Raw genomic sequence first — 26922 nt, forward strand, 5'->3', positions numbered from 1 at the left:
ACACTTCTAAGATTCACAGATAATTTTGGATTTGGAAACTATATTTGAAGCATGATGCTATTTAAAGTATTGCCATTCAATATTAAATAACATCGCTGTTATATTATGTAGCTGCTATGACAATAAAGTTGTCAGATTAACTATCTAAAATGATGAGTTATGGTTATTTTGGCTCAGTCAAAAAATGTCATGTTAACACCAAATCTTATTCATTCAAAGTTTTACGAAACTCAATATAGCCAATGGTCTCTTTCTTCTTCTAACACCCCTTTCTCTTCTCTGTGGGGGGAGTTTCTAGCCACCTTACTTCCTTATCACCTCCTTCGTCTTCCTTTTGACTTTCCCTCTTCCTTTATAATTGTCCCTTGCTCTGGTAGAGACCTTCTAATGCTTTTTTCCTACACATAATCTGTAATTGACCTTGTATACTCACAGGGTACCAAGTATCACACTTTGACAAACTCTAGTATGGACCTATATAGTTAAGGTACAGAGGCAGGAAGCAGGAATTGAAGCACAGACCACAGATGAATGCTACTTAATGACACGTGCCCACGGCCTACTCAGATTGGTTTTTTATACCACCCAGGATCACCTGCCCAGGGATAATATCACCCACAGTGGGTTGTACCCTAAGACCTCAATCATTAATCAAGAAAATGTCCCATAGGCACACACCCAGGACAGTCTGATGAACACAATCCCCCAGTTGCGACTCCTTCTTCCCAGGTAGCTCTAGCGCATCAAGTGGGCTAAAACTGACTAGCACATTTGTCTCCGTGTGTTTCACATTTAGAAAGTTTCCTACTGAGCCCATTGTCTTCTTTTTTTAACAGAGTCATTTTCCACTTTTGCCTTAACTTGGGAAATGGCATCAGTGTTCACAGACCGAGGGAAGACACTCCTATAAAGAGTTGGTTTAAAATTGCATGCTTGTGTATGCACACAGGCAGCAAACAATTCCAAGTGATAAACCACATTTCCCGCTAAAGCAGAGGTAGGTGGAAGGAAGGTTGTGGCGAAACTGAAGGTTCGGACTATTCAAAGGTAGCAATGAACACTTAACTCTAGTTAATTAGATCCCTATTGGCTTTACAAAGTCTCCCCAAATGGGGTCTTTTGTCAAGACATCAAAAATAGGACTTCAAAGTGAAATATCTGCGTGTTTAGTGTTGATAGTCAAATCTACAACAAAACACCATGGATTAAAAGTGTATGCTTGATGGGCTTTTGTTATTTTTTCAATCTCTATTACAGAGAGTTATTTTATTTAGTTATTTTATTTGAAAACTTCATTTTAAAACTTATTAAATTTTTCTGGCCAGAAGTCAAATTTATCTAGTAACTACTACTTGTTTAAAAACATCAAAATGTATATTGCCATTTTTGTCATACACACACACACACACACACACAAATATATTACACTATTTAGATCTTCAAGAAAGCAAAAATATTTTTCTGACTAATGAATTCCTGACTAATTAGTCAGACAAAATATTTTATCAGAACTAATATATTATTAAACTATATTTATCAGACTAATAATTTCCTGACTAATCAGTCAGATATATATTTTGTCAGAAATATTGATGAGCCAGGTTATGAATTGCTCATCACATGCTTCGTTTCCTACTATAGCCAGCAGTATTAAACCTAGTGGTGTGTGCGGAATGTGGGAAAGCAAACTATAGAGATAGAAGGCAGAAAGTTTGGAGGGTCTGTTAACATTTGGAGTACCCCCAAATTGTATCCTGGTCTGTGGATAATCGTGTCAATTTGCTCCACACTGATTCTATCATATGAAATAGAGGAAATACATATTTTTATGTAATTTATTCTATTTTCATGTTTGTAATGTTTATTTTTAGGACAAAAATGTTGATAATTTTATTAAATAGTTGCCACAATATCAAATATATAAGCATGGTTTGATTTGTTTGAATGTATTTGAGGAAATTTACACACAAAAAACTCTTCTCATTTTATTTCTTTATGGAACTTTTGTATTTGGAATAATAAGTAAGGCAACTTTCTCCATATGACTGAATATACAATTCCATCATGTGCTTTGAATGTAAAGTTGGGATGCTGAAGGAGCTGGAGAAAAGATTGTTGGGAGAAAGATGTTGAAATTACTTGTTCAGAGGTAAGAGTCCATTGGCTGGGCACAGTGTGTGCTCTATAGGCATGAGGATTTGAAGTGGGTTTGGGCTGTTCACTTAGGAACAGGAGGAGGAGTTCCTCAGGCTGCAAATAATATTTATTTTTAATCATGTTTTCCTCTGGCAGTTCATGATTTTCTCCTACTAAAAAGAGATGTAATAGTAGCTGTATTGTATTTCTTTAAAAAGCAAGCACTGGGAGTCTCCGGCATGTTTGACTATAATATAACTGCTGATTGTGCATTTTAATCCCACTGTGGAGCCAGAGAAGGAGAAATAGTTTTCCCCATGGAAGAGCACACCTATTGCTTGTCCAATACTAAATTATCAGCCCTGAAAACATCCATTTAAGTAACATTACACTGACTGAGAAGGTCATATTCAGAAATACATATATATTTACATACATATGTATAATTTATCATATTGTATATATATAAATTATGCATGTATAAACACATGCATGCATTTAAAAACAACAAAAAAGAAGAGGCCATGAATTTCAAAGATCAAGATGGATACACGAGAGGGTTTGGAAGGAGGAAAAAGAAGGGGGAAATTATGTAATTACATCATCTCAAAAAATAAAAAAAAAATTGAATTATGAATAAGACTCCTTTTGAACTATCAAACCACACACATAAAACCTTCCTTTTCATGGAACACTGTCAGCCTGCCCAGGTGAGTCGGTAGCTTCAATGAGCAGAGTCATGTGTGCAAAGTACTCACCAATAAGGTACATGCCAATCCAGTCTCCGGCATCCACTTCTTCCTTGATGTCCCAGTGAATCACCAAATCCTGGGAGTGCCCTATAGAATAGTAAGAGCTGCTGACCATGAGCGTAGAGCGGCTGTCTGAAGTGACCAGGTCAGTATCACTGGTAGAACGAGGGATGGCGATGCCATCATGCGCGCCATTTCTGATGTCTATGTTGTGGAACTGGTCTGGGTTATAGCTGTAGCGGAGGGGCTCTTTACACCGGCGTCGGCTCTGGGAGTTTCTAGATGGAGACGCCATGGCAGCCAGACCTAAAAACCTGTTCTGGTACAGATTCTGCAGAAGAAAGGAGATATTGGACAGGGTCATGAGAAATCAGCAACTCTTGTCATGTCTTGATAGACATCAAAAGATCTGTTGAAGGAAATTAGCTGCGAGAGAGCTGCCCTTCGGAGGAATGTGACTCATGACGTACAGCATCTTTTTCAGGCCCAGGGCCTTCTCTCTGCATTCACACAGGAACAAGAACAAAGACACAAGGCAACTCTCTGTTCATGTCCTCCTGGAACCTCAGCCTCCCCCAGCTCCCTTCAGTCTAATTGATCCTAGAAGGAGTGGACTGCAGGAAGACGCCCTGTTCCCAAAGATGCACCACTAGGTTCTCGAACATCAGTTCAACTGATTTAATTTTTTAAATCCCTTTTAGGATAAATTATGATTAGTCATTCTTGATGTATTCAATCTCCTCACACAGTCCAGAATGGTTCCTGCTGGATGAGGTAGTCATACTCCCTCTTTTTTTTTTTTAACACCTTGATTCTATGTTTCTGGGCCCTCTGAAATGTTTATTAAAGATTTCTTATTTTAGTAATTCTTGAACATCATAGTTGTTGATCAGATCTAATCTCAGAGGGCTATTTTCATTCAACTGTTACTGTAGAAAACACTGCAGTTGCTTTTTCTTTGTTAGTGTTTAAAATTAGCTGACCTGGAAGGTTGCCATCACATACAACTTGAGCGGGATTCACTTTTGAAACAAACAAGGGTGACGCCGACTTCACTGATGTATACTAAGATTGGATTAGCATGCATATTTTGGGGATTTTGGCTTTAAAAGGTCCATGTTCTGCGATCAATATTATTTTTGTTTTCACAAAAGAGAAAGGTCCAGCAAAAGCATTGACTCATGCTATTAAGACTCCAGGGACTGGACCTTATTATACATACTGATTAAGTGTGAGCTAATGATATTTTGTCTTCCAACCATAAGGACCAGACCCTAGTGCATTCTACCATTTAAATTATATGGATCTTCAGTTTACACACTCCATTTAAGTGCTCCAATAACATCATCTAATAAGGAGATTGAAACTACATGGATTTAATGAATATTAAAATGTGTACTTATGAGTTAGACCAAACAATGATCACAGACAGTACAACTACTACTGGCTTTCCAGCTGTGTTATTTCTTGACCACTAGTCTGATAACACTTCACATGACCCCACAGTACTGAAAATTAAATCCATCCTGTTCATGACCCTCCAGATTTCCACAGAGAATTAAAATTATATGCATGCGCATCAATTTTTCAGGACTGAGGCTTTTTTATAAGGTTTGCTATCAGGGAGGATATTTTTGTTAAGGAAGCTTAGGGTTTTATATTTTTGCTCATTTTTGTAACCATTTTCTTCTTTTCACATGTGTGTGTGCATGCATATTGCATGTACATACATGTCTACATGTATCTGACTGCAGTTGTGATCAGGTGTGTGCATATGTGTGCATGCATGGGTGCGAAGGCGGAGTTCTTGTGTTGGTCATCTTCTTGGATTACTCTTCCACTTTAGTCATATCAGGGTCTATCAATCAAACCTAGGGCTTGCCAATATGGCCAGTTTGCTCCAAGATTGCCTAGCTTTGCCTTCAGAGGTTGAAATATAAGCAAGCCATGTTAGGTGGGTTCTGAAGATTTGAACTCTGGTCCTCTTTCTTGCATGGCAACCACTTTAGCTGCTAAGCAATCTCGTCAGACCAGAGAAAGTTTTTTTTTTTGTGTGTGTGTGTTTTGATTAATTAATTAACTAATTAATTTTTACTACAGACACTAGGGGTCAGTTATATTTCTGACAGGAAGACAGATAAAGAAAAGGACTATAAATGATTAAAATGACAGATTCTGTCTTCTTCACCACTCGACGCAGTAAAACACCTGGTGGGCTTCTTCCTCTTCCCAGAAGTGCCCTCTTCTGGCTGACCTGTCCAGCCTGGTCACACATGTTCAAGGCTAGTCTTGAACACGGCCACCTGAAACTGTGTGCCAATCAGCCCCCCTCTCTTTGTTTACAGGGACCTCTCCAAAATTAGGGAAGGAGGCACCATCCCAAACCACCAAAATCATCAACAATCTGCAGGTCTCCTGGGGAAAAATGGATTTCTGCTCTTCCAGGAGAGTCTTTCTACATGTGTGTGTGTGTGTGTGTGTGTGTGTGTGTGTTTACTTCTCATAAGGTTTGTTAATGTTGTTGTCAGCTGTGTGAGATTTTCCTGCCATTTCATTCTTTACCTGGCAGAGAAAATAAACCAGATCAAGAGTACTACTAGATGGTAACATTTGCACAGGAATGCCAAGCAGGCCCTCCAAAGAGTTTAAGTGCTTCTCCTTTGTTATAGATGTAATTTCTGCTACCATTTTACAGAATTCTTTGAAGAACAAGCATTTCTCTTGCAACTGTCAAATTACACCAGTAATAATGGTTTACGTGGCAAGAACAAAGACATGGATGGAAACATTGACGAAGTGAGGTCTTTGCTGGTTAATACCTAGTGGCAATATGGCGTTTGCCTGTGGTAAGAGAAACCACCTAAAGATGGTTCTAGAAGACTATACTCTCCCACCCACTCTCCCAGGCTTTTCCATCATCCAGTGTGGATTTAGTGCAATATATGGCAATCCCATAGTGTTATAAACATGGAAGGCCATAAAAGTGGCTTTTGGTACTAATTCATTCACACTGCAGACAGGATGTACACCAGTTTAGGGGTAAACACTAGTTCAAAATCTGCTATATTATTCCTTTGGATCTTCTTCCATTTTCAAGGGGGTGAGTGGGCTTCCTAGTCAGGGATCCCGGTCTCCGGCAAACACTCCTATCATCACAGTGTTAGTTAGCTTGCCATACTGCCCTTTCCTGTATGGCTTTAGCCTCTTTATAGCTCCTATGCCTGGTGTAATAACTACTTTGGGCTTATTTTAGCCTTTAAATTTTTAGTTAAAAATTTACTTTAATCATAATATCTTTTCTTGTGACAGAAATGGCTTATTATGCCTTATAAAATTAAAATTCAGAAAAGGAAAAGAGAGATAATAAGTTGTATATGAAAGAGGCTAAACATAAAACTGTATTTCATCATATCCTAAATAGATGGTTTTTTTAATTAAAGATTCACAATAATTGATTCATTTTAGTTGCAATTTTCTGTTTTATGGACCTGTAGTTGGCAGAATCCTGTGAGTTGACTGTATATAAGGCTATTATTTGAATATATGACTTCTGCTTCACCTAGTTCTACTCTTTTAAGTACCGTTCACTTCACCAGGTTAGCCTCTCAAACCTTGGCTTGTGATAAAGGCACTGTAGGAGTTACTTCTTGACTGCAGTATATGAATAGCACTGACGGCCTAACGTGGGATTCTTTTGTGATCAGGCTTTTCCGAGCCATTCACAACTATTCCCAGAATACTATCGACTGACAGGGCTGAAAGAAGCAGCTCAATCTTCATTCATTGCTAACGTGTGGGGAACAGATGGAGATCTACCCTGTTTTGAGATAGCCATGGATAAAGACCACATACTGTCTGAAGCATTATGCCACTGTCTGACAACCCTGGACTTCTGCCTAATCTCTATGGAAACATATCCTCTGACGTGTGAGCTTTTGCTTTACTTTCTGAGCAGGGAAAGCCCCCATCTCTGAATGAGCAAGAATCAGGCAGAACTAAATTGCTCCTAGACTTTTCTCCATTGTACCAAAGAATTCATTTTTGTTGATAAGCAAAATCAAACGCTAACAAGATTATAGGAATATATTAGTTTTCCAACCATTAGATAGTTGCCAGTTTGGTACTAGGTTAAACACATATTTTTAATTGACTCTTGACAAAACAGAACTGATAAAAATAGTCTAGATATATTTTAGATTGTTTAGATTTTTGTTTACTATTATTTACCATACTTGATGTAGTAATTGCATCAGTCAAAACAAAATTTTCTGAAAGGAGATGGGAAATTAAAGCAGAAATGCCATCTAGAGAGAGCATATTATGTGTCAATATTTTTAACAAGAGGCTCCACTTTTGTTGGTTTCTGGGAATCAAAAATAGATTCTCAGTTTTTGGAACATTAGTCTGTGAGTTAATGCCATCTCAAGTGGAAAAAACAGCAGAACAAAACACAGAGAAAAAAATTAATTTTGAAATGTCTCTAAAATATTAAAAATCGTAAGAGGAAAAGAAATAATGAAAGAAATATCATTGAAGTTTACAAGATGGGATTACTCAGTTGTGGGAAAGAGAAAGACAGGTTTTTATTTTTAAAGCCGAGGCCATCTTACTCGAGGAGACTCCTGGAACATTTCCATACTATGCCCAGTATTGGTCATGCCTCTGGGGGTTGGGGGTGGTTACGAAAACTTAAAAACAAAAGGAAAACTTGCTTATTTCTATCAAGGAATTCAGAAAATTCAAACAAAAGAAATGTACACAATGTCTGCGTAAAATGGAAGAAGAATCAGAATAAGTAAAAAATTAAATTAAATTAAATTAAAAGTTTCTAATCCAAGAGGAGAGAAAGCTGAAGCCCCGTCAGAACTAACAAAGTTGTAACTGGGCACTTGAAGGTCCAAAGAAGATGGGCACAGAGAAAAGCAGCCAAGCTTTTACTACATGGGTTCCTGTTAGGAGAGAGAAAGCAAATGTCTCCTACAAAAGGTAGCCCAGATGGCTGAAAAGAGACTGACTGGCAGCCCTACCCTTCATACACAGGCAAACCCCACCGGACTCAAACACACTTGCAGCTTTCGATAAGACAGTGTTACATTTTATCTCTTCAGGTATAAGGGACAAATGCCATCTTAAAGGAAAACATATTTTTGAAATGGAGCAATACTAGGGACCCAAGAACAACTACAAAATAGGTAGCCTGATTTAATTCTTCTCCATTCCCAAGGCAAGAGGCAGCCTTGGCAGGATTTTGTACAGTGGGGAAAAGGAAGGATAAAGCAAAAACACAAGCAGCAGGTGGCTTAGCTCAAGCATGGGGGATGGGGTGTAAGGGAAAAGGCATCTTAAGCTATTGGCCAAACAGTATTGCAAATAATATGGTTTCTGTGTGATTATTTCTGGGCTGAGCAGCCGGGAACTAACAAGCAGGCTCACACAACAGATGGGTTTTATTTTTATTGTTCCCATTTATTGGGCTAATTTTGTTTATTCATTTTATACATCATTGAGTAAATGTTTGCCTTCCCTCCTTTCTCTCTTTCTCTTTTATAATTCTTTGTTATTTTCTTTCCATCCATAAAGTTCTTTTCCCCCTCTTATTCTTTTAATGCTTGCTGTCCCTTTCTTTGCCACCATTCATTTACCATTTTCATGCTTACTATAATTTTTAAATTTATCTATCTATCTATCTATCATCTATCTATCTATCTATCTATCTATCTATCTATCTATCTATCTATCTATCTATGTGTGTCTGTGTGAATGTATGCCACCTATGAGTGCTTGCCCACAGAGGACAGAAGAGAGTGTTAGAATCCTGGAGCTAGACTTACAGGTGGTTGTGAGCTGCCCTGCTTGGGTGTTAGTAACCAAACTTGGATTTTCTGGAAGAGTAGCAAGTGCTCTTAAACACTGGAACATTCTCTCTAGAGGTATTGAAAAACCACAAGTCACATTGAAAGTTAAGCCCATCAAAATAACAGTTGATTTCTCAATGGAAACTTTAAAAACCAGAAGATCCTGGAGCAATGTACTCCAAGTTCTAAAGATAACGTATTCTAACTCAGACTAGTTTACCCCGAAATAAAAAAAAAAAAAACTACCTGCCATAGTTGAAGGAGAAGAAAAGAGCCTTCCATCACACACACACACACACACACACACACACACACACACACACACACACAATTTAGTGAACAGTAACTCTTTTAACATATATATATATATATATATATATATAAAATGAAACTTACAACTATTGAAACACAAATAGAACTAAAACAAAAATAGCAAAAAGGAGAAAGAGGGGACAATTAATATACCCCTTTCAATAATAACTTTAAATATTTATATACTCAAATTCTCAACCCAAAGATAAATAGGTGAATGGATTAAGAAACAAATATATATTTTTGCTGTCTAAAATAAATTCATCATTCTAAGCAAGTGGGACCAGGTAGAAAGCTAGGGCCACTATTCTAATATTTGAAAAATATACTCCAACTTAAAATTAATCTGAAGACATAAAGAAAAATACTTTATTCTTTTTTCCATTTTTATTTAAATTATTTTTATTTTATATATCAGCTCCAGTTCTGCCTTCCTCCCCTTATACTCAACCTTCCCCAATCCCACACACCCCATCCACTCCTCAGAGTCAGTAAGGCCTCTAGGGAGTCAACAAAGTCTGATATACCAAATTGAGGCAGGACTAAAACCCTCTTCCCATATCAAGACTGAGCAAGATACCTCATCATAGGGAATGGGTTTCAAAAGCCAGTTCATGCACCCAGGATAAGTCCTGGTTCCACTGTCAGCGCCCCCCACCCCCAGTAGATCAAGTTACACACTGTTACACACATTCAGAGGGCTTAGTTTGGTTCCATGCAGGATCCCCAGGTGTCAGTCCAGAGTCTGTGAGCTCCCATTAGTTCGGGTCAGCTTTCTCTGTGGTTTTCTCAATCATGATACTGACGCACTCCTACCTTGCTCTTATGATCCCTAATTCCTCCCTTCAACTAATCTTTAGTAGCTCAGCCCGGTGCTTGGCTGTGATTCACTGCATCTACTTCCATCAGTTACTGGATGAAGGTTCTATGATGACAATTAGGGTAGTCACTAATCTGATTATAGGGGAAGGCCAGTACAGGCACCCTCTCCACTATTGCTAGGAATCCTTGTGGATTCCTGGGAATTTCCCAAGCACCCGTTTTTTTCCTAACCCCATAATGACTCCTCCATCAAAAGATCTCTTTCAGCCGGGCGGCGGTGGCGCACGCCTTTAATCCCAGCACTCGGGAGGCAGAGGCAGGTGGATCTCTGTGAGTTTGAGACCAGCCTGGTCTACAAGAGCTAGTTCCAGGACAGGCTCCAAAAGCTACAGAGAAACCCTGTCTCGAAAAACCAAAAAAAAAAAAAAAGATCTCTTTCATTGTTCCCCTTCTTCATCTGTCCCCCAACTTGGCCATCTTGAGCCCTCCTGTTCTCATTCCCCATCCTCTCCCTTCTATTCCCCTTCCCAGTTTACCCAGGAGATCTTAACTATTTTCCCTTCCTGGGAACCTCCATGTGTGTCCCTCTTAGGGTCTTCCTTTTTACCTAGCTTCTCTGGAGTTATAGATTGTAGCCTGGTTTCCTTTTCTTTACATCTAATATCCACTTAGGAGTGAAGACACATTGTGTATGTCTACAAAAGACGCATTCTAATCAAGTTAATGACAAACTAAAAATAGACTCCAATGTAAAACAAGTGTTCACCAATTTATATCATACTCAGTTTCATAAAAGGAATACCGACAAACTCTAAGACAGTTTTCTATAGATGAAGCCCCCGAGAGGCTGCTCTGGTGCTATAGATGGCCTTACACCGTGCACGTGAACAGAAGTGTTGCATAAGCTGTCTCCCTGAGAATTTGGTAACTGAGCCTGTTGAGACACAATGACCATAGATAGGTTAACAGGGAAAAAAGGCAGATAAACTTTGTATGTTCCAAAGCCACGAAAGCTCCACAAAGCACCAGGTGGTTCAGCAGACTTAAATGTACCCTACTCATAAAGGAGAGTTCTTAACTGATGCCTAGACTTCTTCAGACATCACAGGTTCAATCATCTGAGGCTGGACCTTTGCTAAGAATCAGTATATAGTTGCATAGAGGAGACCAAGGTGGGGATTGAGTAATTAAGGTACCAGCAAAGAATATGGTCTCCCCCTTCGTGGCATTACATAATGTTTCTTCAAGTCTGGAAAGAGATAATTTTAAAGTCATTTGCCCTGGGGAATTTGTAAGGTTCTCCAAGATTGAGTAAATTCATTTTTCTTTCCCCCAAAAAAGTGCTATTTAAGGCATATCCTCGCTCCCACTATCCTTCCTCCCTAGGCCCTAGGGGAAGAAATGGTTGTGGAACTATTGTCATTGTCTTGAAAGTTTTCCCTGTTGGCCAACCGTGCTGATGCATATTTGGCCTTTGAAGAGCGTTAATGGACACAATGAAGGAAGTAGAGCACCCGAGTTCCTGGGGATGCAGCCCTGCGTTGTCTTTAGGAAACTCTGCAGCACATAGTAAAATAGGGGCACTGAGAACCTTCCATTCAATATACAGAAGGCATCTCCTAAGGGCTTAAAGGTTAGATAATGCAGCAGAATAAAGCCATTTCTAATTTAAGAAAGCAAACTTGCATACTCAGAGATTCTCTTTATGTCTGCAAAGCACTTTAAGGTACCCAATGTCAAAGACCGAGAACTAAAATTAAATGCAGAATGGAGCATCGGGCACCATTTGATACAAACATCATGGTTTTGCATTATATAGGAGCTAAGCTAAACACAAAGCTCTCATAATCCCTCTGGAAATTTTTGCTTCACACACATAACATCAGAAAGTATCCGGAACGCCCTGAGGTCAGTGTGAGGAGAATGTCATAAGAGCCACCTACCTATCTCTGTCTCCATTCCTCCTTTCTATTCACACCTTTCCACTTGGTGATATCTGTCCCCTAGGTTCCCTTTCAGGGTCACACCTTTGTGTATTTCTCACTGGGGAATTTCACATATTAAAGCATAAGATACAACTGGCCTGTGCTCTACTCCAACGAGGTAAACCTGGCTCTTAACTGATCTGAACTTCAGTTCTTTTATCTTCTCTTTGGCCTCTTACTTTGTGGCCGATTCCCTGAGACCTCCACAGAGAAGATAGCCCTTGCTTTGGGTCTGGATGTGGTCATGCATCAGTGTTGGTTATACGACTTCCAATGTAAGTTGAGCCTCTTGGATCCTGCCAGGTGAATTTTGCCAGGTGAATTCTGGATATTGTGATAGGGTTCGGGATGTACCAGTCAAAGATATGATTATAGGAAACCAGACTATCACAATAAAACACACCTCTTTGTAGCAATTATGGTGAGCTGTTGAAATGAGAATGAGTTTAAATGTTTAGCTGCGGATTCAGGGGAAACACTGAAACATTACCCATTGGTGAGGTAAATTTCCATCTATGAGAGAAATCTCCACTTGTAAGGATGTTTCTCTCTCTGTACTGCACAAGGCAGCTAAATCACTAAGGGCTCAATTAAAGGAGACGATGTGAACTAAGTCTGCATAGCGGATCTAAGCAGTTCGCTAGTTTGAGGTAATTTTTCTGGCTATCTTGTCTTTTCCAGGGTTTTCTTTGTTTTGTATATGATATTTTTAGAGGCTGCAGCCTAAGCAAATCCCTGCTATCTACTCTAGAGATTGGTTTGTTTCTCTAGGCTTCTCTCACACAGTGGTGTGCACATTATGAAACTTTTGTTTTGTTCTCATAATACACTGTCTTTTGTTACAGGGAGTCGTGAAGAACTTGTGAATTATGCAGGATTTTTTTCCTTTCTTACCTTCCAAACTCTTAAGAAGGTGAGGACTCTCAGGATAGGTATCGTCACCTGATACCTATCCACAATAAGATCTATTGTTGATGTCCCTGTTTGGTTCATGTGTAGGCAGTCCGGTTAGTGAGACTTTATGGTTGTAGCTTCTGACATTCCTAGGAGACATAATCTCACAGCAAACCCCATAGTCCTCTGGCTCCTCTTCTGTAATGAGCCATGAGCCTTAGGTTCAGGAATTGTTTCACAGATATATAGTCGGGTCGAGTCTCTACAACTCTGTGTTTTGACTGGTTGTGATACAGGTAACTAAGGAATGCTGAGAGCAGGAGAAATAGTTTTCCTCAGGAAGAGCACACCAATTGAGTATCCAATACCAAGTTAGCAGCCCTGAAAGCATACATACAAGTGACAGTATACAGACTGAGAAAAATCATAATTATGTATGAGAAAAAGAATTTGAAAGAGAGCTGGGAATGATTTTTGAGGGCGGATATGAAAGAGGGAGATGATATAATTATATTATAATCTCAAAAATAAATGTTGTATGAAAAGAAGAATAATTGAGGTGAAATGCCTGATCCACATAAGCTCTTGGCAATGGCTTGTGGTGACCTTTGAGTATTCTCCAAACAGCTTGTTCTCTTGACAGAAAGCTTATCCCGGAGAAAGTGACTTGTCTCATGTTTCTGGTTAGACTACAGCAGCTCCTGGTATCTACCCCATCATCAGCTGTCCTGTCTCCTCTGCTATCATCTGGATTTGAAATGCAACTCATTTGGAGTGCCCATGTGGTAGAGAATTTGGGCTCCAGTCCCCAGCACTGCTGACAGGTGCTGGAACCTTTAACAGTTGGGACCTAGTAGATTTAACAATCCCTTGATAGACCTCCAACGCTTTCCTGTTTCTCTGAAGGAAATGAGCAGCTTTGCCAACATACAGTGTTGTCTCACTTACGTCAAATGGACCAGTAAAGCACCCTGAAAACTCTGAGACTATGGGCCAAAACAAATTGTCTACCTTAAAAATTATTTCTCTCCGTCTTTGTCACAGTGCCTGAAATGAAACACCTCCACCATGAGAACGGCAGGCCTGAACCCCCAACAGTACCTCCCCAAGCCCCTCTGCAGCCACATTGGTTATGCATTGCTTAGTTTACAGATAAGACTGGCTCTTTGGATCGTCACCTGATACCTATCACTTGGGCATTGGATGATTCTTCCTGCCAGGCTCCTAGGGACAGCATACAACAAATCCTTCAACCTGAGTTTAAAAGCTGTCCCTGGATCCTTGGTTCTCTGTCCCATGATCTCCTGAACTCTGAGTTTTTAATCTGAAGTGAAAATATTACTCTCCTAGTAATTAGCTTCAGCTGTCTTTATTTGCCACAACCTGGAGTCATCTGAGGGAGTATCAGTTAGGGGGTTGCCTCAGTCAGATTAGCCTGTGGGTATTTCTGTAGGACCTTTTCTTGGTGACTAATTGACGTGGAAGGCCACAGCACATTGTGGTCCAGGACCATCCCTAGGCTGGGAGTGACAGAAGAAAGCTGGCTAAACAGAAGCTGAAGACAAGCCAGTAAGCAGTATTCCTCCACGGTCTCTGCTTCAGTTCCCAGTTTCCTGTCTTGAGTTTGTACTCCACTTTCCCTTGGGGAGGGAATGTTTCCTTGAGGTGTAAGCTGAAATGAATCTTTTCGTCCTCAGATTGTTTTTGGCCATGGTGTTTATCACAGCAACAGAAAGCAAGCTAGCCCTGTCGCAGAAGTCACATAAAGAGATCAGGACCTTTCTCTAAAAGGCATACGTCACTGCAATGAACAGCCTTAGAAAATATACTGCATTCCCTTTCTCGGTAGAACAAATATCCGTTCAGTGTCTGCCAGACGCCAAGCATTGCTGTGAACACTGAAATAAATTGTCGCATTAAAGAGATAAAAGGCTCTGCCAGTGTGACTTACTTGACTGAACTAAGAACACCCGGCTCTCCCTAACTTGGATGCGAGGAGTGTGATGAAGGCGGACCTGGACTGCGTTGAGAGAACACCAACGTCCGGCCAGAAACTTGCCTAAAGGGTAAGTGATTCTGTGTTTGTCAGGGAAAGCTACAAGCGACCGGATGAAACTGGACTTTTAATGAGTGTGAGTAAACAGAGCTGCAGAACAACACAAGCCAAGCTGTTGTACGGCATTTTCCCAACATACGGGCATTTTCCCAACGTACGGGCTTTCTCCCGCAGTCACGCCACGCAGCCCTCCTGGCTGCCGTACTTACGGAAGGCATTCATGAAACATAGTGAGATTTCTGAACTTTGCCTAAGACTTGGAACGTCAGAATAACATGAGGTCTGAGGCTTTCCAACAAGGTGTGGTTCTTCATGGGCCTCAGTTGGTAAGGCCATTTTCCCAAAGCACTCTCTTTTATTATTTATTTTTATTTTATTTGTGCCTTGGTCATTTGCCTGCCTGTGTGTCTGTGTGAAGGTGTCAGATCTCCTGCAACTGAAGTTATAAGACAGTAGTGAGCTTCCATATGGTGCTGGGAACTGAACTCAGGTCCTCTAAAAAGATGCCAGTTTATATTTCTATTTGGGGAAAAGAGAAGAAACAAAGATTCTACATTTAAAAAGCAGAAAAGAAAGATTCTGTACATTTGCTAATGCAGGTAGTAAAGAGAAAGAACATAAATAACATTTTTGAGAGCCAACCATTTGTCAACACTTTGTTAAACATTTCTTTAAACAAGTGAAAAAAAATTCATTTAAATAAATGAAGATAATATTATGTTTATTTTTAGATATAAACTGAGCAATGATCAAATGAGCAATCAGACAAGGTTATAGAAAATACACCTCCCTTATTGCTTCTGCTAGTGCTTTGAAGCTTTGAGGACCCAACCTAGGAGTTCACAAACGGCTCCCTCAAGACTTGAGTGAAGGTCGGTCTTGGTGGTCCTACCTCCAAGATGCATGCTCAGGCTTCATGTGGTCCAGAGAGTTGGATCTCTGAGGCCCTCTACTACTGTCTTCAGTGGAAACAAAACTGTTTGGCTGTGGTGATTTCTCATCCATCTCTGCCCGTATCTCAACTTGTCCTCATAGTGATCTCACCACTGAGGGGCCTGTGCTGCCCTTTGGCAACCAAGGGTAATCCTGTACTTGCTCTGGAACCTGCCTTATTCCATTTGGATGGAGCTTCAAACCTCTGTGACCTTTTTTTTTTTTTTTTGGTGAGTTATTTATTTATAAGGGAAAATATAGAAGTACATACCAAAGTTGACTTTTTGCCCAAATTTGGATTCCTCTTACTTTTGTTATAACCTGTCCTTGCATGTTTAAGCATTTCTTTGGGATTAAAAGATCAAAGCTATTTTTTCTTTTTTCTCTATATCCCTCCTTCATCCTCCTCTTTTTCCTATTCCTTTTCTTAGGGCTTGTTCTGGTTATTTATTTTTTAGCTCTGGCCATTTTTACTTCTGATCACAGCAATAAGAATCCAAGTAGTATACATCTCAGTGGTGTATGAGCTCTACTTCAGAGACTGCTGTGGATCTTTTCAGGATGCTTTCTGATTTGGGTAGTCTAGAGGCGATAGCCAATCTGGGAATCACATTATAATAGTTTGAAGATGTTATAATTTGTTTGTTTGTTTGTTTTTGTAACACTAGAAATTAAAGTCAGAGTCATACACCTTATAGGCAAGCATTCTACTACTAAGCTGTTTTCCTGGGGTTGAGGGTCTCACTGAATTTTCCAGGCTGGCTTTGAACCTACTATGTAACCCAGGTAGGCCTTGAACTTCTAATCCTCCTGCCTAACCACTTAACTAGTAGCGTGGCTTTTCAGTGTTCCACATCCGAGACCCTGCTCCAGTTTTGTCTATATGCATAGACAAAAGGAGGCTTTCATGACAACCTGTTCTATAGCTTTCTTTGTCTTATGATTCTTTTTATTCTGAAGCTTTTTCACTATCTATAAATATTCTTTAGAGTTATAGCTATCTATAAAATCTGCCATTATTAAAAAGACTCAGCTTATTTTATAAGGAATGGTATGTTTAATAAATTTAAAATGTAAATTGGAATTTTAAAGTAAGTATAAAGTCCACATAAAACACACTCATATGTAAATAAAGCAGAAATAAAATCAGAGCCCTCCAATATTTCAAATTATATTACCTTTAAAAGTCCTGCCAAAACCTACTCCTCATACTGGATTGCTTTGCCCAGCCTAAACACAAGGGGAGGTGCTTAGTCTTACTGCAACTTGACAAGTCAAGCTTTATTGATACCTATGGGAGACCTGCCCTTTCTGAAGAGAAACAGAGGGGAAATGGATGGGGGCAGGAGGTGGGGGAGGGAATGGGAGAAGAGGAGGGAGGGGAAACTGAGGCTGGAATGTAAAATAAATTAATAATAAAAACGCCAGCATCTGGGTTTTCTACTTATCAGATCCGCAACAGTGGGTGAGCCTCTCACCCCTTTGCCACTAAGTAGCATCAAAGTGCTTTGTCACAGCAAGAAAATGCAGTGTTTGTGAACGTACCTCATAAAGTTACCACTTGATTTGTGGGAGGGAGCTGGGGAGGTGTGCTGGTCAAAGATCCTGAATTTCAATTAGACTGGAAGAATAAGCTCAAGAGACCTGTTTGTATTACATCAGCGATGGATAACAGCAACGCATTGCAGGCCTCCTCTGGTTTCTTTATTTACTTAAGTCTTTGAGACAAGGTTTTGAAATCCCTAAGTAGTTCAGGTTAGCCTGTGATTTATGACTCTCTTGCCCCAGCCTTAAGAATGATAGAATTGCGTGCATTTACTCTTCATCCAGATTATGTATTTTTTTAAAATGCTAAAGTAGTAGATTATAAGTGTTCTAACCATAAAAACACAAGATCAGAATGTGAGGTAACACCCTGATTTATTAGACCTACATAAATATGTGGATATTTCAAAAATAAGTTCCTGATAAATAAGTGCAATTATATTATAAAGTAAAAAAATGAATATTTAAGAAAAGACAAAATTATCAGAGCCTCACCTATTTCTTAAATCGTAGCTGAGAACTAGGCTAACTAGCATTAACAAATGGTTTCCACTGTTGCTGTTTTGCCTCACTAGCTTACATCTTTCTTACTTACAAATAATTACTAGATACAATCAGTCTTGCCTATAACATATAATAAAAGAAACATCAAAGAACAACACTAATCATGTGACCTAATCAATAATCTTCTGGCTTACAAAAATGATTGCTGATCTGCAGACAATACAGAAATTGTAACAAGAGAACTGTTTACTAACCACAAAAATATATTATCCTTCCTGTGCTGATCTGGCTATGACTAAAATTAGACTTCTTCCAACCTCATAAAAGCTTTTGTACTTCTGATCTTGAGAGATATGATCTTTTACCTATAGGCTATTTGCTAATAAAATTCATTTATTGCCCCTCTAAGTCCCAGCTTTATTCAGGGATAATGAACTGTACTTTCAAAGTTATATAGGATGATATTTGAAGGGTCTTGGATCTTGGCAGGGGCTCTGAAGTCATGAATCACACAGTCAGATGTATCCCTGCTCTTGGAGAGGGGAACTTAGCTAGAGACATTGTACCATTTTGGCAAAAAAAAAAAAAAAAATGTATCACTGATTTTTGCTTTGGTTCTAAGAATCACCTGAGGCTAAATTGAAGAGTTTTGGAGCAATTTCATTGACAAAGGAAGTTTCAAGACAACCTAATATTGATCATGTCAAAAGGTTATTGCTGACCACTCCTATGCGGGACTACAATGAAAAAGGGCAAGCAGAGCTAAAAGAAATACAAGATGCTTAGTTTGAAGAGAAAGGTAAACTAGGAAAGGAAATGTTGGAGTGAAGTTTTGGGTTCAAAGAGTAGAGAAGTGTAAGAAAGGCCTAGGTGAAACGGAATAAAGGGGAAAATACTCTCGGGGCAAGATCCCACCCCTCTAATTCTATAATTTGTGAAAGCAATATGCCTAGGGAATCTTCTGCCCCTAAACCAAAGAAAAGCATCAATAAATCAATAAATGCAGAAAATAAAGCACATACTCAGATTTTCTTAAAAGAAGCCAGATCACATTTGCTTAGTCTCCTATTTAAGTGGCTTGACCTTAGAACCCTTCTTTGAACATTCTAACATCTCAACTTGGAATTCTAACACATGTACTTACTTTGTATGAACAGCTATGACTAGTCAAGTGGTGGCCCTACCACCCCTCGTATACAGATCAGTCAAGCCTCAGAGAATAAATGGGAGGTGGAGAAGATAAGGAAATGTTCAACATTAATTAATATAATGTTGTTGATTTTGAAATGGGAAGAGGGCAGGTATTCCTTTTACTTCTTCATTTTTCTACCAATTGTTGATCATTGAAATTAAGCCTTCTTGCTTGACATAAATAGAGGCCAAAATGATTTTCAATATATTATCTGTCTGTCTAGACAGGCTTGGAGAAATGAAAGAAACTACTAGTGAGAAGAGACAAAAAAAAAAAAACCCAAGTTTTTATTCTGGGCAATATTTTTTTTAGCATAGTAGATTTTAATTATCACTTCCTTGGTACACTCGAGGCTAATATGCTACTTACTAATTATTCCAGTATTTTACCATATTACTCATCAGGAGAAATGACTTGTAGTTCATCTTTTATTGGTGTATATTTATGCAGCACAATCCAGATTTCTTTTCCTACTGTTCAGTGAGACCTCATTTGCTGAATACTGTTTTAGGACCCACATGCTAACTATTCACAGTCTCTGTTTTACGCATTTACAAAGAAAACAGCCATCTTTGTCCATTTCTATAAAGACATTAAAATATTTAGGACAGATTACTCTGGACCTAGAGTGTGGTATGACTGAAATAGCAGTTGGCCATGGACGAGAAGCAGTGAGCCAAAATATAGCTATTTATAGGAGCTAATGCATAAAATAATGAGTTGGGCATAGCAAAGATTGAAAAGCTATTTTTAGAGATGATAAACAGTGGCTTGTTTTAGTATCCATGTCTCTTCATATTAAATAATTAAGAGTTATTTGGAAGTACCACTTTTCATAATAAGGAAAATGAACCTCTCTCTCTCTCTCTCTCTCTCTCTCTCTGTGTGTGTGTGTGTGTCTCCCTCCCTCCTTCCCTCCTTTCCTCCTTCCCTCCCTCTTTCTTGTTAGTTAATTTTGTAGCCAGCCAATTTGCTGAAAGTGTTTATCAGCTGTAGAAATTCCCTAATGGAATTTTTTCCACCTTTGGTTTTTCAAGACAGGGTTTCTCTGTGTAGCTTTGGAGCCTGTCCTGGAACTTGCTCTGTAGACCAGGCTGGCCTTGAGCTCACAGAGATCTACCTGCCTTTGCCTCTCCAGAGCTGGGATTAAAGGTGTGCATCACTACTGCATGGCTAGTGAATTTTTTTAAATTAATATTTTAATTTCATTTTACATTCCAACCAGTTTTCCTCCCACCCCTCCTTCCGGCCCTCCTTGCTCCCCCAGCCCACCTCCCACCCACTCCTCCCAATGGGTAAAGGCTCCCATGGAACATCAACAAAGTCTGACACCTTAAGTTGGAGCAGGACCAATCCCCCGCCCCTGCATGGCATCTGACCGTAGGGGATGGACTCTAAGAAACTAGCTAATGCTCCAGTGATAGATCTTGGTCCTACTGGCAGGGGCCCCTCAGATAGTCCAGGTTTCACCACTGTCTCCCATATATGGAGGGCATAGTTCCGTCCCATGGAGACTCCAAAGCTGTTGATCTAGAGTTCATGAGTTTCCATGAGCTTGAACCTTTCTCTTTTATTGACTAGCTACAAACCATGTTTCAGGGCCCTAAAAAAATTGTCAAAGTTCTTGAACTCCATTTTAGGTAAAGATACTCCCCCCAAGCATGTGGTCATAGGAAAGTAGTCCTGTCATTTTATCCATGAATGTTATAACTTAAGCAAGTTTTCTCTTTCATTAGCACAAAGAGACACTTGGGGCTAATTGGCTCATTGTTTCATCTCATGCACTCAACACATTGTCTGGCCTAGATTATCCATTCCATAAATATTTATGAATAAAAAACATATACTAACTAATGTATATTTGTTAGAAACATTCTTCCATTATACAATGGTAAATAAAGTTGTCAAATAAAATAGCACAGTAATTAAAACAGTACTTGACTCTCCAACTGATTTTATTGCAAAAGTTCTTGCAAACAAATAGGATTCCAAATACAGAATCAAGATAAACAGACTGCTTCGTTGGATTGCAGTAAATATAGACACTGAGCTTTTAGATACCCATATTCTTAAATAATACAGAGGTCTGTGTTTTCTGTTTTATTTTTTAGTGTTAGTTTATTTACTGACTAGACTATTGTGATTATTAAAGCTCAGAATGGTGAGTTTTATACTTGACTAGAGTAAAGAAATAGTGAGTAAAGAAATGAGGGGTTGGTCCACCCACTCAGACAGTGTGCCTGATCTAATGGGAGCTCACCAAATCCAGCTGGACCGGGACTGAACAAGCATGTGATCAAACCCGACTCTCTGAATGTGGCTGCCAATGGGGGCGGACTGAGAAGCCATTGATAAAGGCACTGGGACTTGTTTCTGCTGCATGTACTGGCTTTTTGGGACCCTAGTCTATTTGGATGCACACCTTCCTAGGCCTGGATGGAGGGGGGAGGGCCTTGGACTTCCCACAGGGCTGGGTACCCTGCCTCTCTTAAGGAGGGAGGGGGAGAGAGGAGAGTGAGTAGGGGAGCGGGTGGGGAATGGGAGGAGGGGAGGAAGTGTAAATTTTCGAATGGAAAAATAAATAAATAAATAACAAATAAACAAATAAAAGAAATGAGGAATGATTGTAGAGAGAGGATAGTGTGAAAGACAAATTAATCCTGTGTGAACAACAGGAAATAGGATAGTGAGGAGCCACCAAATGGTAACTAGTGCAGAAAGTTAACTAAGCACCCTTTCTTCTAGATACCCAAAGGTTTAGGTATGCAAGTGACCTCGGCGACAACAAGATGGCATAGCACAGTCGGACCCGTGTTTTTCTTAAACCAAACCAAACAAAAATAATAAAATCCCCACCAGCAGCAGCAGCAACAAGCAGGGCAAGGTTGTCTATCTGGGTGGGACCAGTGGAGAAAATGATGAGGGGAAATGGCTATTCCATTCAGGTGGAGTTGAGAAGGAATTCCCGGCTCCACACACTCTCATCCATTGTGCTCCAGTGGAAGTGCAGGCCTGTCCCTTTCTCTGCGTAAAAGAAACAGTAGGGAGGAAAAGAAATTTGCTGAGGCTCCTGTGAATACGATACTTGCAGACTATATGTTTCTCGCGAGTGATTTCTGTAGATTTCAGTTAAACTCTTTGCTGTAACTTACTAAGGAGAGTCTTCATATGCAACTTCAGGTATTTCTGGAAGGGCTAGGAAAATAGAATCATGCCACCAGGCAATAATTCCATGAAAAGCCACTGAACAATTTTAACAGAATTTCAAAAAGAATAAAACCATACTTATCTTTATAGTCACTGGTAGTCATAATCAAGGAATCTGATTTACTCTGACAATATGTGCTTGAGCTTCTAAACAGACTCATATACAAACCACCTCATAGGTTTACTTTAAAGGTTGTTGTGAATATGGCAGCAATGAACATGGTTGAGGAAGTGTCTTTGTGATAGAATAAAGTATCCTTTGGGCATTTGCCCAAGGGTGGTATAGCTGGATCTTGACGTAGCTTGATTCCCGTCTTCCTGAGGAACTCCCAAACTGCTTTGCATAGTGGCTGTACAAGTTTGCTTTCCTACCAGCAATGGAAGAGTGTTCTCCTTGTTCCACATCCACACCAGCATGAAGTGTCACTTATTACTGATCTTAGCCATTCTGACAGGTGTAAGGTGAAATCTCAAAGTAGTTTTGATTTTATTCTGGTGGCTAAGGATATTGAATATTTCTTTAAGTGTTTCTCAGCCATTTGAGTTTCCCCTATTGAGAATTTTCTATTTTAGACCTGTTTGTAAAAAACCTGTGCCCTGTTTTTTAATTGGGTTATTTGTTTTCATATCTAGTATTTTTTAGTTCTTTATACATTTTGAATAAAAGCCCTCTGTTGGATGTGTAGTTGGTGAAAATCTTTTCCACCAACTACAATTCTGTTGGCTGCCACTTTGTAAGAATGACCTTGTGCTTTGCAGAAACATCTGTTTCGTGAGGTCCCATTTATTAACATGTAACCATTCAGTTTGACCAGCACCATTTGTTGAAGATGTTGTCTTTTTTTTTCCAGTATGTTTTTCTGGCATCTTTATCAAAAATTAGGCATCCATGGGTGTGTGGATTAATGTCCGGTTCTTCATCAATCAACATGTCTGTCTGTGCTGATATCATGTTGCAGTACAACTTGAAATCAAGGATGGTGAGACCCCCCAGCAGTTCTTTTATTATTCATTATTATTTATTTTTTGTATTTTCATGTGAAGCTAAGAATTTTCCTCTAAAGATTTGTGAAGAATTGTGTTGGAATTTTGATGGGGTTTTCACAGAATCTGTAAGTTGCTTTTGGTAGGATGGTCATTTTACTATGTTAATCCTACCGATCCATGAACATGGGACATCGTTCCATTTTCTGATATCGTCTTCAATGTCTTTCTTCAATGATTTGACGTTTTGATCATACAAGTCTTTTACTTGCTTGGGTAGAGTTACCCAAGATATTTTATATTATTTGATGAAACTATTGGGAAAGGTGTTGTTTACCTGATTTCTTTTTCATTTCTTTTTTCAAGTGAATATAGAAAGGCTACTAATTTTTGTGAGTTAATTTTGTATCCAGCGACTTTGCTGAAAGTGTTTATTAGCTGTAGGAATTCCCTAATAGAATTTTTAAGTTTCCTTATTATATCATGTCATATGCAAATAAATATTCTTTGACTTCTTTCTTTCCAATTTGTATCTTTTTTGATATCTTTCAGTTGTCTTATTATTGTTCTAACTGACTGCAAGTACTTTATTGAATTGGCATGGAGAGAGTGGACAACCATGTTTTGTTTCTGATTTTAATAGAATTGTTTTGAGTTTCTCTCCATTTAAGTTGATAGTGACTGTGGGCTTGCTGAAAGCGGCCTTTGTTATTTTTAGTATGTCCCTTATATCCTAGTACTTTTAGCATGAAGGAGTGCTAGAATACAGTAAATCATGTATGTATATGTGTTCATTCTATCAGTAGTTCTGTTTCTTTAGAGAACCCTGACTAATACAGTTATATCTGAGCTTATACAGATGATGGGAAACTTAAACCTGCTGTGTCATCATCACTGCCATCACTGATATGTCAACAATGATTGGGTCAGCTATGGCCAGTTGGGACTCTGCCTCCCTCATTATTTGGCAATTTCATTTAGATTATATATATATATTTCCACTTATACTGTTGTTTAATGAAGAACTCGAAGAAGTTACTCTTTTATTGTTATGGTTTAAATGAAATATCTTCCATAGTTTCACATTCTTGAACACTGGGTCCTCATCTAGTGGAGCTACCTTTTGGAAGTCTGTGGAACCTTTAATTTTCAGGGACTGTCTGGAAGACGTAGCGCACTGGGACGGGGAACGTTAAACTATCTAGCCACTTTTCATTTACTCTTTAGCTCTCTGTTTCCTGACCCACCAACGTGTGAGGAGCCTCTGCCTTGACCTCCAGTGATCACCAGCTCTGCATGACGTCATTGTCATGATGGACTGATATGAATCCTTTCCCACTAAGCAGCTTCTGACAGCAATGAAGAAAGTAATAGATACAATTGCCACCTTCAATGAAGAAAAGGAGACCCGCGGGACCTGTGGATTATTTTTTAAATGCAGATGTCTTGACACAAAGCTACAGACACAACCTCTCTATAAGTAAATCATAGAAACTAAAAATGTAGGGAATTTTGTTGTGTAGGCAAGATTATGAAAGATAGGGGTGAGGCTTTCCCAAGAAAATATGGGTAGAAGTAGACTCTGCATTAGGTGGGTTACTGCTTGTTTCTTAACAATTTCTGTACTATCTTACTAGGTATTCAAAGTCTATACAATTAAATAGCAATCACTTTGTTTTTTTTCCATGTTTCTATTTTAAAACTGTAGTGTGGGTTTACTTTTCCACTTATGACTATTTATTTAGGATCTTATAATTATTAAATTTTCCACCAACATTACAGTGCTAATGGCATAGTAAAATATAGCCAAACAGTCTCACTTTCAAAGATAAAAGTTTACAAGATATATACAGATGTGTATATATCTGACTTTGGGAACTCATAACCAATGGTCAGAGAATATCCATAGATACTGATAGAAGTTTTACAGCATAGTATGTCTAACACAGAGAAAGCCAGGAAATAGACTAACACTGGGTATAAACAAACACTTTTCCTATTCAAATGTCCATATTAGTTTCCTAAAGTCATTTTAAAATGTAGGTAGTAATTTATAACTGCTGGTTTGCACTCTGGAGTTTATGTTTCCAATTCTTTCTTAGCTTTCACATGTTGTAAAAGATGTTGGGTCTTGAATGTAGTAATGTATAGTACAAGAGCAGCTGTAAAGAAACTCAACCTTAGAAAAATTAAGCATAGCATTGGGAGTGAGGGGCAAATATTTTCTCCCTGATAGGTACAGTGACTGGGGCAAAAAAAAAAATTCTGCAGACGACACCCAAGCGTACTTCTGAAATAAAGGAAGACATGCAATAGGAAGAAAGCATTGCAAAGAATCTATTATTTACTGTGGAATAGGGAAAGCTGATTAAGTAAAACTAGAGTTAAGTATTGCTTAGAATAGGGTTATCAGAATGCAGCAATGATGGTTATGTGCCACTGGAAATATTCAGTATGTTAGATCAGGTGAGAGAACACTACACCGACATTGCTTGAACTAGCTGAGACGGGGTGGGGTGATGTGCTGGATGCTGACGCACTGTTAATGTGAGCCCGGGGTGCCAAAGAATGTATCCTAGGGAGCACAGAGTCTAGCTAAGATGACATTGCCGTAGTTATTGTTGTGATTTACATCCTGCACGCTGAGGAGACATGTAGAAATGAGGCAGACAGTAATTGGGAGATCATAACGTCATTTAGATAATTACATTTGCCAACAGGAGACTAAGAATAATTTTATGGATAAAATTGTTCCAGAAAAGATGAAATAACCAGAGAATAGGCTGACATTTTAATGAGGTGGGAGTGTAAGGAACCTGTATCTCCAGGAGCACATTTTATATTTAGATCTGTGATGGTGGCAAATAGGAATAAATACAATTTTACAAATCCACACTGAGTCTTCTTCTGTCCTATGAATGACTGTAAAAACAACAGTGATTACAAAAACAGGGCTTATTTTTTTTTTCACCCAGGAAACTTAGTCTGTGGTTGTGATAACTTGGAACCTTACAGTTCCTTGTAACCCTTAAGGAGGGTGAAGTCTCTAAAATGTGATTGGCAGATAGACTCAGAAGAGAAAAAAATAACCCATGAGGATCTTCTATTAAGGAAGAGACCTACATTGACTCACCGTCCAGATGGAGGAAATCAATTATTGTAAAGATGGCATCAAAATAGACAAGGGTCACCTTCTGAGGCCAGCGGGGAGGTGAGGCTGTAGGAACAGATTTCTGGAAGCCAAATAATCCTCTGTGTCAGTTACTTTTTCATGACGGTGATTAAAATATGATGACCAAGATTTACAGAAAAGAAGAGTTAATTTGGTTTATGGTTCCTGAGGGGTAAGAGTCCATCGTGGTGATGAGGTGCAGCAATTAGAGCAGGAAACGGAAAGATCGCATTTTCAACCACAAACACAAAGCAGAGAGAAAACTGGAAGTGGGGTGAGATTACGAACTCAGAGCCCACCCTCAGTGACATACTTCCTCCAGCAAGGCTGCACTGCCTCCCCAGACAACAGCACCAGCTAAAGATCAAGTGTTCAAATATCTGAGTCTATGGGTACATTTCTCATTCAAACTTCCATATTCTCTAACCTCACAAGGTCCTCCGGGCCTAGCTCCTGCCAATCATGGCCAAGAACAATTACAAGAGCTTTCTTTTTGCCTTTTCCCTAAAAGAAACCAAGACTTTGAATTTTATTAAAAATTGTCTTTTCATAAAGAAAGGCATCAAACAAATG

The 26922-nt window shown here is 39.1% G+C and overlaps 1 protein-coding gene across 1 annotated transcript in view; it reads right to left on the reverse strand.

Moving 5' to 3' along the window:
* The window catches only part of Hecw1 (HECT, C2 and WW domain containing E3 ubiquitin protein ligase 1), a 123810-nt gene extending 120594 nt beyond the window's left edge, over window positions 1-3216 (reverse strand). The window contains 1 exon segment of the mRNA XM_038334596.1: window positions 2895-3216. Coding sequence (XP_038190524.1) covers window positions 2895-3183 — 289 coding nt within the window. The 5' untranslated portion in view covers window positions 3184-3216.
* Window positions 3217-26922: the final 23706 nt, after the last annotated feature.

Source organism: Arvicola amphibius, chromosome 6 (genome assembly GCF_903992535.2).
Source record: "Arvicola amphibius chromosome 6, mArvAmp1.2, whole genome shotgun sequence".
In the NCBI taxonomy this organism is placed as follows: Eukaryota; Metazoa; Chordata; class Mammalia; order Rodentia; family Cricetidae; genus Arvicola; species Arvicola amphibius.